This window comes from Sitophilus oryzae, unplaced genomic scaffold, assembly GCF_002938485.1.
Source record: "Sitophilus oryzae breed Bouriz unplaced genomic scaffold, Soryzae_2.0 scaffold_857_pilon_pilon, whole genome shotgun sequence".
In the NCBI taxonomy this organism is placed as follows: Eukaryota; Metazoa; Arthropoda; class Insecta; order Coleoptera; family Curculionidae; genus Sitophilus; species Sitophilus oryzae.
In genome coordinates, this window is record NW_022147480.1 from 1,651,063 (window position 1) to 1,666,884 (window position 15,822).

Consider the following 15,822-nt stretch of genomic DNA (forward strand, 5'->3'; position numbering starts at 1 on the left):
CCTGCATTCTAAAAATTATTTGTTTGTCAAAAGTTGTTTTAATTTAAAAGTGTGCCATGAGGAATTCATTTTGACAATTTGTGCAACTTTTACGTCTAAAATTTTCAGTCAATTGCCTGTCAAATATTTAGTTCGTTCTAAATAAGTGAAATTAAAATAAGGAAATGTTTAAACCTGCCATTTTGGATAATTACGAAGAGGACAACTCGTAAGTACAAATTTATTTATATTTTTTATATATCGGTGCGTAACAGATATTACTAGAACATTTTAAACATCCTAAACATACTAAGATATGTTTGTAATTTTCATGACATAATAGGTCGGGTTGTGTATATATAAATTAAAAGTATAATCCCCCATGAAAGGTTCTTATCATAAACGTTTGTTTCATGTAAATGATAAAGTAACTGAAATAGCAAGTTATTTGATAATTTGCCCTAAGTCAGGTATTGTTAGTAAAGAAGTTATTCAGAATTATGAAGAGTGTTAAGACGCGAGTATGTTTTTAACTAAACTGAAGCATACAGCTTTACCTGCTGACTTAACTCGTCAAAATACTAGCGAGACAGAGACTTGGTAAATATATTTAAAATTTTATAATAATATACTTTTAAAGTTTGTTGTTGTGCTAAAGATATTTATAGATACAATGTAACTGTTTGATTTGTTCTCTCTCTCGTGCTTACTAACTTCATTGTTAGTATAATATTTATTAAATGAGCTAGATGTTTTATTTTCTATAGTCTGTAAAGTATATTTTCTGTAATTTTCAGTATTCATTTATATACAGGGATGAACAAAACTATTCGGAAATAGTTATATAGGGGTATTTTATTTGAGGTTTCTCCGCAATTTTTTTTTGAAAGTGTGAGGATAGTAGTACCTAACGTATATTTATCAAAATATTTTTAAACATTCACAGGGTGATTTAAATATATTTTCACTGTCGAAAATGTAATTGTTATACTGTATGTCCCCGGATTGTCTTTGCAAGAGGAAAAACTTTTTTATTATTAATATTTTCAGAAAAATGCATTCTTCATAAAAAAATTTTGCTTGTGTTATAAAATGGTTAATCCCGTTTATACTTTTCCAAATTTCCCTACCGTTTAGAGAAAATTAAAAAAATCATGAAAATATTATGGTTGATTTTTTTCTAATTCTTAAAATTAAAACGCGTTTCTGTGGTAATATAATTTCGATTTCATTTTTTGCGATAGATGGTTATTATTAACTGAAGTGTTAACCAAGATGTAACTTTTCTTTAATTTAAGCGTCTATTTACCACATGATAAAAAAACGGCGTCCAGTTTGCTCTTAGACTATTTGTCAAGACCAAAAACAAACAGCCATATTTACATTTTTTTCTAATTTTCTATAAAACGGTATGGAAATTTGGAAAAAGTGTTTTCTCTTGTACAGACAATGCGGGGACATACTGTATAATGAATAAGTATGTTCACATAAGAGACATTGTTTTAGACAGAGATGGTTTTACGATACTTTCTTTTTATTTTGGCTATACGTGATATGCCATTAAATTTGTAATGGCATAAGCTTTTAAAAATTGAAATAAAAAATCCAGGTCTGTATTTAATAAAATATAGTTGATGACGGTGGCTAAGAAACAAAACGTCAGATTCAAAAAATCTAATAACATCAGCTCTTAGAGCAGGAAAAGTAGCAATAGGAACTTGAAATCAGTGTTCTCATATCTTTTGAAATTCGACTGTGAAATTGAAAAATTGAATTAGAAAAAAATAAAAGCCAAATCTGAAAAAAAAATGAGTTTATTTTTTATTTTCCAAATGTATAATCAAATAGTTTTTTTATATTTCAAAACATGCCCTTGTAGTGCTAACCAAGATGTAACTTTTCTTTAATTTATGCGTCTATTTACTACATGATAAAAAAACGGCGTCCAGTTTGCTTGAAAATGACGATTGATGACATTCCACATATAATTTTACATGTCAAATGACAGCGATCTTCATTTCATAGTCATAGCTGACGGTGTTTTTCGATCATATTGTATTTCATCTGATTCGCTAGATATCTGTAGTGTGTAGCAGTGTGTAGTGAATTTTTATATGGAATATACTACTTCAGGCTTGTATTTTGTAGTTGCAAATTCATTTAATTTCCGAAAATTGACTAAAATTAGGAAAATAAATAGTTGATTATTATTATCATAAAGTTCATCGCTATCATTAGAAGTTCCGCGTGAAGGTTAAACGCGCTAAAATCACTAAATATTTTTATTTTTATTGCATATAAAGGTAACCAGACACTACAGTTTTTTTCTTACAGTTTGGACTGCCCAGTCCAGGCATTGAGATATTACTGAACGTGTACGGTAAAAATACCGACCGCCCGCTCACCAAGGGATAGAAGGCATTGAAAAAGCAAACGATCTAGCTAGAAAAGGAGCGAACACTCCACTAACTGGACCAGGGCCCATATTCTGTAACTTTGAAAACGCACAAAAAAAAAATTGATTTTGTGCGTTATCTTGCTCTTTAGTGAAAATTACTACTTCTTCTATAAATTCCTCAATAAGTAATTGATAATTTACGACTTGGCAGCTATAAATATTGTTCAAAACATCGAAAATGCTGAGAAGCGTCTTCAACACATCCCTCGTATAATAAGAATAATGACATATCCATAGAAAAATAGCTTGACATAACCCTGACATAACTCAACAATAGCTTATGAAATTCACGTAACATTGACATTTTTCATTGTTACATCCGTCCGTTATCAATTTTTGACTATTAGCTACATTAGAAATTGTGATGTTGCCAGTATGTGCTCAACGCGTATCCAGAACACGATTCACATGGCAACGAGAATACCAAAATCGACTGCCTCGCGTTTCGCTGATCGAATACTTGCGCTCACCGCTTTGAAAGCGTAACGTTTTTATGTCAAAGTTACAGAATACGGGCCCAGAACCATTCCAGTTTTAAAAACCAAAAAGAAACCAGCTTAAAGTTTGATTCTCACTATACCTTCCGTCTCAGCTACCTTCCGTCTCAGCTACCTTCCGTTTCCCTTCCGTTTACAATAAATATAATATTATATTATGTAAATGAATAGAACAATGCACACTATCCGTTCCGTTTCCCTTCCGTTCCATATCCTTTCCTTCCATACATACGGACTGAAGCGTATCGGAAACAGCGTTGTCAAGTTCTTACATTTGTACCAGCTCTGTTAAAATTTTGCTGATATTTATTTATTCTTTCACCTCTTAATTAAATCTGTTACATTTTTCAAAAGATACACATTTTTAAAATAAAACTTTCGTAATGATATAAATTATACAATAAAAAGTATGGAAGTGATACGGAACGGAAGCTTACGGATAGCGTCAATACAGTAAAAAATACGGAACGGAAATGGAATGGATATGGAATGGAAATGGAAGGTATAGCGAGAATCAACCTTAAAGCAGAACTGAAGAACCTGGAGGACTCCATCCCGACGTAACCTGGAATGGAAATCACTACACTGATCTAAGACACTCGAAGGAATTTCTCGTAACTTACGACCGAGAAAAATCGAAGATTTTCCTTGATTTAGGTTTCAAGAACAGAACACTGTCTCCTCAATGTACCACTCAGTAGATTGAAGCTAAGAAACAACGGCGAATGCAGATTCTGTGGGGAAAATGGAGTGCGCCGAGACGACAACCATTTTTTGTGCCATAAATTTTGGTACCACTGATATCGGAGATGAAGAACCTATGGAGATCCGTCTCAGACACTGACTTTTGTCAAAGTCCCGAGACCGTATGATGAGTGAAGAACGGGAGAAAATAGATTTAACTTCCTCCCTCCTAGACGAAGGTCACTCACAAAAAGACGTCTGGTCACAAAATCATGGCCTCGACCGCGCAGTTTTTCCCTGAGAAAAAACTGTACGTGTACGACTACCTTTACGTACATCTACGTATGTTAAGAATGACTTTATCAATCTACTTTGATAAGGTGAAAGATAAGCGACGTTCCAGGTCGAATAACAACATTTTCGATTACTTTTTTAGTCATTAAAAGTTACAACACCTACCTAGTAACTTTGTAGTAGCGCGAATCGAGGGTGCAAAGTGCATCTCGGACAATTTTGAATGATTAATTTCAGTATTTTCATATTTATATCGACGTTTCAACCGTTTTGGTGTTGTTTAAGCTGAGACACAAAATGGGATCGTATTTGTATCACGAGATTGGTTTGAATTACGAAAACGAAAAACCTAGTGAAAACAACAGGAAACTTAGGTACATAATTATATATTTTCTTTAGTTTTTCAGTTTTAAGCGTCATTCAGGACCTCATAATTAGTGGAATTAATTAGTGGTTTCATTTAACGTAGAAATGTATTCCTCTAATTTCAACGTAAGCTCTCAAAACGTCAAAATTAGTGGTAGGAATTTTCAATTAGTAGAAAAAGTTGACAAACTTTTAAGTTTTTCACTAATTATACTTGAAAATTTGCGAAGAATGTCATTTTCGTCTTTGATTATATCATATGTCAAGTGAAATTGTGGATAAAGGTCAAAAGTTTATTGTGTTATAAGCTAAAAAATCATTTACTATATTTATAGTAAATATAGTAATAGCAAATATTAGACCAGTGTTTACAAGATCAAATTCGATTATCAAAATATAAGTCATTTATAGCGTAGAAAGCCTTGTCTAGTAAATAAGATTTCAATGCTTTGCGAAATGAAGAAAACGATGTTATGGATTTGATTTCAAATGGCAGGTGATTGTGCATTTTTTCGAGTCGTATAATATTGAACTTTTAACTAACTCTGAGCGTGGGGTAGGTAGATAAAGATCTTGCTCCGCGTTCCTGAGTGGATAAGTGTGAGATGGCCTTTCTTGAGAAGCTGACGATACATGCTTACGTATTAGGCAAACGGATTCAAATATAAAGTTAATATTTTTAATTTTTTAAAAAAGTCCTGGCAATGAGTTCTGCTGTTTAGTCCCAGTGAATATCGAACAGCTCTCTTCTGGAGCTTGAAAATACGGTCAAATTGAGTCGCACAACACGTATAAGATAATTATTAACCATTTGGCTTTCTCTATGGACACAATAATTGACTACCACAATCTGTTGCGAGGATATTTTATTAATTTGAAATGTAGTTTTTTAGATATTGTGATTTCGTAGACATCGTGAAACTTTAGGATATACAAAACCTATTTTTTAAGCGTTTCAGTGTTGACATTTTAGGAACAGCTTTAAGAACTATTTTTTTTATTTGTAATCAGTCTCAAGTGTTTTTTTTATCCACTCATATAAACCGTTTAAGGTGAAAAATTAAATTTTGTCTACTAGTGCGATAAAATATCCTTATTCCACTAATGGAATACTGAAATATTACTAATGTTCTGTAAACTTCACAGGTAGTAAATGGATAGTTGCTTCTTGAGCTTCCGCAAAAGTTGCTTGCCGGAATACCATCATCATCTCCTTGCATTTTTTCGTGGTGTTTTAAAAAAACTTTCCAAATTCCTATGACACAAGCTCCGAATTCTACCTTTGTCAAGCGTTTCTTCGTATCAAATACTAAACAACATAGTTACCATAACAAAAAACGCCATCTTTAATTCGATTTTCCATGTCTTTTTCAAAAACGAATATATCTCCAACAAGAAAAAATCTATTAAGATGAATCAGAAAAAAAAACTATCGATAAAAGATGCATCTTGATGATAAAGCGGTTTTTAGATTCCTTATTTTGTTAAATTATTCTACAGGGTGTTTCAGACTTTTGCCAAAATACAACTAAAACTAAATATATTGAACTTTAAAGCACATGTTATTTTTAAGGTACTCGTATTTCTCTAGAATGTCTAAAGTGTCAATGCACTATCTTGTTTCTTGTTTATTTAACTGAAACAAGAAAGATTGTAAATTATTACCTTTAAAAATAGAATTTTGATATGCCTATACGGTTTCTACGAGTATAAATGCTTTCTAAAAATAAATTCAAAATATTTCTCATTAATTGTTTACCAGTTTTTGCGTAAATGAATTTGTATATTACATTTTGTATCAAATATAAACACCTGTCATTGTACACGTTTATTTCATTTTATCTTTGAATTAAGATATGTATACATATAAAATCTGGTATGAGTGATGATAAAAGAAGATAAGAAATATATAAATCATAGATAAAAATAGCGAGTGAAATACATTCACTAAATAATATTTAATAAGATAACGATTTAGCAATAAATAGAATTAAACGGCATGTGGTTTATCTAGATTTATACAGGGTGAGTCTTAAATAAGTGCAAATTTTTAGATGTATTATTTTTTAAATCCCAGAAACACGTCTATGAGGTTTTTTCGGGGGAAAAAAATTGAAAATTTGGAATTTTTTGGAAAATGTTTTGCATTTTTTAAAATTTTTATCACTTTGTAGATCAAAAATTAAGTACTTTAGACCGTTGATGTTTTTTAGTTTTTTTTAATTATTTTTTTTTGTTGTAGTGATACAAAATATGATCAAATCAAAACGATCTCCAGGGTGTACGCCGATGCATTGGCCAACAAACCTAAGTCATTCTACGAGTATGACAATTTCATACCGGCCTACGATAACATAGACGATTATAGCCTGATCAAGAAAATCGGCAGTGGAAAATACAGTATAGGTAAGTGTATACAGAGCGTCCCAACAAAAGTACACTATTATAGTACGAAGCAAAACCAGAGTTTTGTACCAAATGCATGGAGTCATAAATAAATTGTATACCGGGTGTTGCATCGTCGAGCGGGACATAGGAAATCCCATGTAAAGTTTAATGGGGTCAATTATTGTCTTCCCTAATTATTTTAGAGAATAATTCTATTTGGGTATATTGAAGAGCACTATAACCCACATTCAAAAAAATAACTTTAAGATATTTTTGATTAGCCCGTTTACGAGTTATTGCCGATTTCTTTTTAAATATTTCTCCTTTCTTATGGCCCTGTATTTACTTATGAGCACCAGTCAAGGTAAAAGATAACTGTCAAATAAAGTTATCATTTTAGAAATTTATCTATTTGGTGCTTTATTATTATTATCAAAAACTCATACCTACATCGAAAATATTAGCCATGAATTACACTACCGAAGAAAAAGTATTGATGATTAAATGGTATTATCAAGGAAAGAGTTATCACAAGGTGTCGGACATGTTTGCTGCTCTGTATCCGAATAGACCTATACCTGGAAAATCTACAATCGCAATGAATATCCAGAGATTTGAGACCAAAGGTACCCTAATAAATAACTGCAGATGTGAAGCAAGGCAAGAACAAAGAGAAGATGCAAGAAATGATACCGACTTGGAAGTTTTATTGTGCGTGGAAGAGAACGATGGAAAGATCAGCACAAGGAAACTTGATGATGAAATAGGAATAGATCACACTACAGCGTTTCGAATTTTGAAACGACATAAATACTATTCCTTCAAATATGAAAAGCACCAAGAGCTACGAGATGAGAATGAAATACGGTGGCAGGCGTTTTGTTTTGATATGATTGAAAGAGCAAACACGGATAGGGAATTTTTAAACACTGACCAATGCACGTTTACCTTAAATAATGAACCCAATGTTCAAAATTATCGATATTGGAACAAAGAAAACCAACACAGGTTTGTCGAAACAGGGACGCAATATCCACGGAAAGTAAATGTTTAGGCAGGGATATTCGGACACAATATTATCGGGCCATTATTTCTTACGCGAAATTTAAATGCAGAATATTATTTGGAACTACTCGAAAATCATATTTTACCTGCTTTACATGATGCCGCTAGGGAAAATCAGGAAGTTTGGTACCAAATGGATGGCTGCCCGGCACATAGTACCCTGGCTGTTCGGGAATATTTAGACAATAGTTTTAACGGAAACGTTATTGGCCTAAATCATACAGTAAATTGGCCAGCAAGGTCTCCTGATATTTCGCCATATGATTTCTTTTTCTGGAGCCATTTAAAAAACAGGATATACAAGGATAAAAAATACCCAAATCTAGACGAGTTAAAAAATGCTATTTCTGCCGAATACAATAGAATTTCAGTTTACCAACTAGTGAATGTAAGAAGAGAATTTTATGATCGCCTGAGTTATTGTCTAGCAGTCGATGGAGGAATATTTGAACATCTTCTTAAATCCTAAAGTTCTAACAATTTAATAATACCTAAATTAATAAGTTATTGAATATTGTAATAATACTATAATTAACCTTGTAATTGATTATCTTATTTTACTTTAATTCATATTAATTTGTATTTATAAATACATCTTTAAGATTTCCGATATAGGAATGAGTTTTCAGTAATAATAAAGCACTAAATAGGTAAATTTCTGAAATTACAACTTCATTTGACAATTATCTTTTACCTAGACTGATGCTCATAAGTAAATACAGGGCCATAAGAAAGGAGAAATATTTAAAAAGAAATCGGTGATAACTCGATAACTCGTAAACGAGCTAATCAAAAATATCTAAAGTTATTCTTTTGAATGTGGGTTTTAGTGATCTTCAATAAACCTAAGTAGAATTATTCTCTAAAATAATTAGGGAAGCCAATAATTGACCCCATTAAAATTTACATGGGATTTCCTATGTCCCGTCCGACGATGAAACACCCGGTATGTTTATAGAAATCATATATAATAATTAATAATAATTAATACTTATTTGGTATTTTGTTGCAGTTTTTGAAGGAATTCACGAATCCAAACGAGAAAGGGTTGTGATCAAAATGTTGAAACCTGTTAGAAGAAAGAAAATTAAAAGGGAGATAAAGATATTGGAATGTTTAAAAGGTCTGTACTTTTACAATGTATATTCTATATGATGTGTCGCAATATACCAATATAGTGATTTGAATTTGTTGTTTCTCTAGGAGGAACAAACATAATCAAACTACTTTCGGTAGTCGAAATACCGATGAACCTTACCGCTCTAGTATTCGAACAATTAGTCAATAGCGAGGATTTCAAGAATATTTATTTAAAATTATCGGAAGAGGACACTAGGTATTATCTGTATGAAGTTTTAAAGGCTCTGGATTTCTGTCACTCCAATGGCATCATGCACAGGTAACTTTTTTGGTTAAAAACTACTGGTGTGAAACGTCCTAGTTAATTGTTGAACGGTTGTACTAAATAACTATCCATCATAGATAAAGGAAATAAATTTATCAAAGCAAAACCTCTGAAGGCGGGTAAGGGGATAAATAACTCTAAAGACAAATAAATTAAACATCTTAAAGATTGTGAGTTATTTGTCCCCTTACCCGCCTTCAAAGGTTTTGCTTTGATAATATGTACTCACACTGGGTTAGAGAACGTTTAGAAATAAATTTAGATTGGAAAACCCGTCAATATATATATTTATTTTATCGTTGTACGCGATCTGGTGCTGCTTTAGCGGTTGCTAAGAACAACTGCCAAACAATAACAGAAATAATGTTCTCTTGTCAAAGTCAGAATCTTCAAAAATTATCAAATCTTTCAAAATATAAACCGCGTTCATTGAAAAAATACCAAAAAGTGTTTAAAGCGTCCATTCTCAAAGTAATTACTGCTATCTTGTGAGTTTAATTTAAATTTTACTTACTCAAACCCGTGATAATTGTGAAAAAATGGCATTAAAGACTAAAAAAATGTGTTGTGAACTGTGAACTGCAAAAACCATCGTGGATCGTAGCATAACGTCGGTTTCCAATGTTTAATAGGTATTTCACAAAGATGTCCTTATATAAAATAAAGTTTCTTGTATGCAACACACTGTATTTTGTTTATAAAAATAAAAGAAAATAATAATAAATTTGAATAAAAAATATTTGGCGACATAATTCCGGAAAAAGCCGAACCGATACGAAATTATCAAAAACTTTGGGTTGCGATGACCTTTGAATAAGAAGACTAAGGAAGGAGCATATCAAAAATCTTAGGTCCACCGCGATGGGACTCAAATATAGCCGACTTAAATTCCGGTTTATTAGTGCCATTCTAATTTTATTTAAAAAGTGTAAAACTATGATGTAGGGTAGACGTGGGGTAGACTCAATAATTTGTTGTTTTATTTTACGTTGTGAATAAATATTGGTAGTTATTAAAATTGTTATAAAAATATATAATTCTAATAAAAATAGATAAGTTATAATAATTATTTATTAACACAAACACACAAACATCCGATACGCTACTAAAGCAGGTAAGTCAAATTGACATATCTAAATTCTTTGACATCTAATCTTTGACAAGTAGCAAATAAAAGCAAAAATGCAAGAAAAAATATATAATTAGTTAATTTAAGTGAATTTCATAAATGACCGGTTTACTACACGTATGTATATTATATAGTCACTTATTAGCGAAAAGTTGTTCCATTATTTCACTCGATTTATGCCGAGATCTACCGCACGCTACACAACCAACTATTTTAGAGTCTTTTTCGATAAATTGCGACAGTGTCACTGTTAATTTAAATTCTGCCACAATTTCCATCTAGATTTACTACCATTATACAACTATCAGTAGTAGAATAAATAATAAATAACATAAAATAAGCTCAGTAAAGACCATAGATAAAAGACTTATAATATTAAATAGATAGGCAACTTATAATACATTTCAATTTTATTATACAAGGGCGCCTCTGGTAGTCGGAGGAAGAAATAATAAGGGAAGAAAGGGGTGCGGGGAAGGGGGGTTGTTTTAATTAATTTAAAATAAATTTAGACATACATGTAAGAACACTTTGTGTGCTTTTAATTAGGTCGAACATATTATAAACGATAAATCAACTTAATTAAAAGCATACAAAGTGTTCTTATATGTCCGATATTAATTAAAAAAATATTAAAAAGACGTAATAGTATATATTAAGTTGTTACAGTTATAATTTAATCTTTGGCGGTTTTCATCAAATAGCAGGCAGTTTTACATAATTTTCCTCCCTTTGAAGTGAATTGGAAACTGCTACATAATTTTGGTGTAGGCAAGATTCCCAGTTTGTTTCCGTTTGAGACCTGAAATAATAAAAACAAATTAAATTAGATTTAATCATCTGCTGATAATGGTAATTGATGGTAATATAACGCAACGCGCGTCTTTAATCCCTTACATGCACCGTAAAAAAAAAATAACTGCTCAGCAAGTAGCATTTATTAGCAGTGCTAATTTAAAAAATCTATAACTGTAAGTAGATATATTTAATTTACTTACCATTGTATCCTTTGGAAACCCGGTGTACAACAATTAAACTCCATGATAAATATATAACAAAGAGTCTATACAAAACACAAATTGTCCTACCATTTTTAAAAAAACATTGTCTAAAACAGAATACTGCCAAAAAATCGGAAGGAATTTAGTTTTACAATAATTCGACAAATCAAAACGAAATCAAACCGTAAAATCACAACAAAAGCGTCTCTGAGTGTATCGTGTCAGTTAAAAATCAAATTTTATTGTCAGATTTTGACATTTGCATTGTTGATTGACAGTTTTAATATTTTGCGCCTCTGCATCTTGGAGGAAAAACTATTTTTAATGAACTGTCATTTCCATTTAAGTTTCCCAGCCATGGTAAAGACTGACAAATCCACAAAATTTCAAATGTGTCAAATGAATCGTCAAACAGAACTGTCAAGGATCCCCACCCTAGAGTGCTTTTATGACGCTTTTTCCGCCCACCATGCATGAATACATGGATAGCATTATGCTCCTTCCTTAGTCTTCTTATTCAAAGGTTGCGACCGTTACAAGGATAGCGCCAAATAGTGTTTACATTGTCCTTATGGGCACTTTCCAATTTAAACCTGTTTCATTTATCCACAACTCTTTTTGTATATAGGGACGTTAAACCTCACAACCTGATCGTAGATCTGGAAAACCGCAAAATAAGACTGATCGACTGGGGTCTGGCCGAATTCTACCATCCGGGAGTGGAGTACAACGTCAGGGTAGCCTCCAGATACTTCAAAGGTCCAGAATTGCTGGTGGACTTTTGTTTCTACGACTATTCCCTGGATATCTGGAGTTTCGGATGCATGTTCGCGTCCATGCTGTTCAGGAAAGAGCCGTTTTTCCACGGTTGCGATAATCACGATCAGCTGTTGAGAATAGTTAAAGTTTTGGGTAAGTTTTTTCATTGTATTATCGATTGATTATCTTTTTTGTTTCTTTGCTGTTTCGCCCATTTTTGAGTACAGGGTGTCCCACTAAAAATAGCTCCCGGCTGTATCTCGAAAAGTATTAGCCGTGGGGCTTACACAAAAAAATATTTATAACTAAAGGGGCTATGAGAAATTGCTGGAAATTATTTTCAAGTTTGTAAAACGGCCGCTAGGGGGCGCAACTGCTACGGAAAATAAGAAAATAGAATTTTTACAGAATTTTGCTTAGATAATGGGTACTATAAATAATAGCTTCATAATCTTTTGTAAATTTTGATTTTTTTTTGTTAGAACCATTTTCCCCTATCTGCTAAAATAAAGTGGTGGGGGAAGGTTAGATCTATCTTTATTTAAATGTTAATAATTCCGGACTGGATGATCAGAATCCAACAAACGAGGGCTCGTTTAAAAGAGCGTTTCTTACTCTATATTATACCATAAAAAGAATAATAATAAGGTTTTGAACGTAGACGCTAGGGGGCGCTTTCTTACAATTTAACAAACATAGCGCGATTTTTCAAAAAAATTAAATACGATAGTATATCTAATTTTAGCTGATAGTAAAGAGTAGTAAAAGCTTAAAAAGTTAGATAAAACCGCATCTTGATATCTTCTTTCAAACCGAAGATATTAGCAAAATTATAATAAATACCAAAAAATAAGCCCTTAATTACTTTATTTTTACAACACGGTATCAGTAGACCTCTTGATTATGCCCATTCTAACAAAAAAAATAAGATAGAAGCAGTTAGTTTATTTTAAAATCGACGAAATACCAGAATACCATAATACCAGATGTATTAATATCTAATAATTAAGATATTAATAACAGTGAACAAGAAACGATGATTCAGTGAAGTCATGGTAGGCTTTGGAAAACAGTTGCTTTTGACGTAATAGTATAAACGTCAAATTTTTATTAGATCAACATTTTGATAGTCTTATCAGCGTTTTTTATCTTTTAATTGCTTTTTCAAAATGCCTTTATTATTTCAAGTAGTTGAGGTTGTTGGCACCTACTAACAAAAAACTAAAAACATAAAAACAAAAAAATTAAAAAACCGATCAAATTGTTTTTTCTAATTTCAATACAGATTAGTCGCACTTGGTAAAAATTTCGATTTTTTAAAACTCGTAAATTTGCGGTAAAAAAGATTCTTGGCCAAATTTTCACTCTCTTATAAAACACCCTGTATACGAGAATTCGCTAAATATATTTTCGAGAACGACATAGCATCTTAATCACAATAGATGCATCTAAAACCTGGTCCAAACCGCATCCCAAAATCTTTTTTAGTTCAAGAGATATTCAACTTTAAATTTACCCTAAAATTTTGCTTGTCCCGATAATTATGTCCGGCAGTTTATTTGACGAAATTGTCCGCAAGTACTAGTTAAATGGGTCCCCCGGGTTCCGAGCGTCGACTCATCGGCCCGGAATGAAGGGGTTTGACCTTTATCGAGATCGATTCGGTTACCCAGTAGTCATGTGTCAAAACTGCGGATCCCGCACGATAAATCCCGCAACTTCGATCCCGCGGAATCTCAGAGGGATCCCCCATTTGCGGGATTGCATTCCCTACGCTAAAAGTACTTATTAAAATTTTAAAAAAAATCATTAATTATTGTGATTAAAAAAAATAATTCGCCACAACGATATAGATATTAATCATACCAAATAATAAAGAAAGTTTGAGATATTCTACGTTTTAGGTACTTCGGAACTCAGTAGTTACTTGAAAAAGTACCGACTCAACCTAGACCCGGAATTCCAACAAATGCTCGGGTATCACAGCCGCAAATCCTGGCAAAGATTCGTCAACAGCGAGAACGAGTACCTAGTTGACAGCGACGCCTTCGATCTCCTAGAGAACTGCCTGAAAATCGACCACATGGATCGTATTTCGGCCAGGGAAGCCATGAGGCACAAGTACTTCGCCAAAGTACGAAGAAGAAGCTCGTTCGAAGTACCCAGCAACGTGGGTACTGTGCCTGTAGATGGCGGTACTGAGAAGTAAGATGAGATTTTGAAACTTTCGTTTTTTTAGGACGATCTTGAATTTTTACTCTGTGTTAATCTAAGTTTAACGAATTAAATTGATTTGATTTTGAAATTGTTGTTTTATTTCTTTTATTTTTTACTCTTTAATAGTTTAGCATTATGATCTACAAATGCGATTGAACGAAAAGAATAAGAATGTGAAAAATGCGAAGTCTCTCAACGCATTTCTTCACCACCTTCTAAACAGTTATGAGATCTCATAAAAAACAACTTTTTTTTATTTAGTATCGATATACAGTATGCCTCCAGATTGTCTTTACATGAGGAAAAATTTATTACGAGTATTATTGACATTTTGAGAAAAATGCATTCTTCATAAAAATTTTTGCTTGTTCTAAAATAGTTAATCTCGTTTATATATTTTTCCAAATTTCCATACAATGAAATGGTATAGAAATTTGGAAAAGTATAAATGGGATTACCCATTCTAGATCAAGCCAAAATTTTTATGAAGAATGCATTTTTCTCAAAATATCAATAATAAAAAAGTGTTTCCTCTTGTAAAGACAATCCGGGGACATACTGTATAACAAGTATCAAGTAAGCATCAATATTAGACATCTTTATTTCTGTGATAATTATAAAGGCTTGGCAATTGCACTAGGGATTGTTTAATTTTTTTTTTGTATGAATAGCATAAAAAGAAGGAAATCTAGTAAATATGATTTTTAATCCAGAATTTTTTCTTTACCATCGCTGACCAAAAAATAATTAGCTAAAAAGTTCGTTAAAAACAAACTCATATTTTTTCCTTAATATCCCTTAGGTAGGTAACTAATTGAAGGGATTAAAATATAATCTTATTTGCTCCAGAGCAGAAGTTCATTAAAGTTAGGAGGCTTAATGACTGAGTTTTTGAAAAAAAAAACAAGCGAAAGTAGAGAAAATACTGTGGCAGAAAATCTTTTTCGTTAAAATACTATTTTTTTCATTTCATGGGGTGTCGATAGATTAAACCAAGGCCAACTTGACCATGTACGACACGTGTCACTGCGACTCGTTATTTTTGTCGCAAGAACCGTCAAAATTTGATGTCAGATCGCGACCAAATACGAGTTTTTCATTCCACAAGCAAGTCAGTATTCCAAAAAAGCTACATAATAGGATTGGTAAGTATTTTGAGATTTTTTACTTCAATTTATCTAAAAAAAATATATGGGCAATAAAAGTGTAAAGACTGTTTAGCCATCGTTAGCTGTTACGTCATCATTATTTGTCCAATATGAGGTTTAGAGTATGTCTGAGATCAGTATTTAGTACGTACCAAAGAATATACCTAGCTAGAAAAAGAATGCACTCTGTCATACTGAAAAATGGTCCTACAGAAGTGGTGCCATCTATTGAGTAGGGCTTGTTTTAAATGGATCGAAGCGCGGGCTTTTTAAATGAGCGTATTTATTGAATTTTATATATAATTATTATTGAAAATATATAATTAAATTTGATTATTAAATCTTATTTTTTACACAAATTCAACAATACTAAAAACAAGTATCGTTGTGATGTGTAAAAAATAAGATTTAACAGTATAATTTATACAATTA

General features: G+C 32.1%; 1 protein-coding gene across 3 annotated transcripts; it reads left to right on the plus strand.

Moving 5' to 3' along the window:
- The first annotated feature begins 68 nt into the window (after window positions 1-68).
- LOC115889927 (casein kinase II subunit alpha-like) lies at window positions 69-14,330 on the plus strand. Of its 3 annotated transcripts, none has more exons than XM_030910031.1 (6): window positions 69-208; window positions 6,521-6,684; window positions 8,744-8,854; window positions 8,935-9,130; window positions 11,895-12,178; window positions 13,930-14,330. In XM_030910031.1, the coding sequence occupies exons 1-6, from the start codon at window positions 165-167 to the stop codon at window positions 14,232-14,234; spliced, it is 1,104 nt and encodes a 367-aa protein (XP_030765891.1). In that variant the 5' UTR covers window positions 69-164; the 3' UTR covers window positions 14,235-14,330. The 3 variants fall into 3 exon arrangements, with proteins under 3 accessions (XP_030765891.1, XP_030765889.1, XP_030765888.1); XM_030910029.1 differs by lacking the exon at window positions 69-208 and adding an exon at window positions 484-579; XM_030910028.1 differs by lacking the exon at window positions 69-208 and adding an exon at window positions 3,993-4,286.
- Window positions 14,331-15,822: the final 1,492 nt, after the last annotated feature.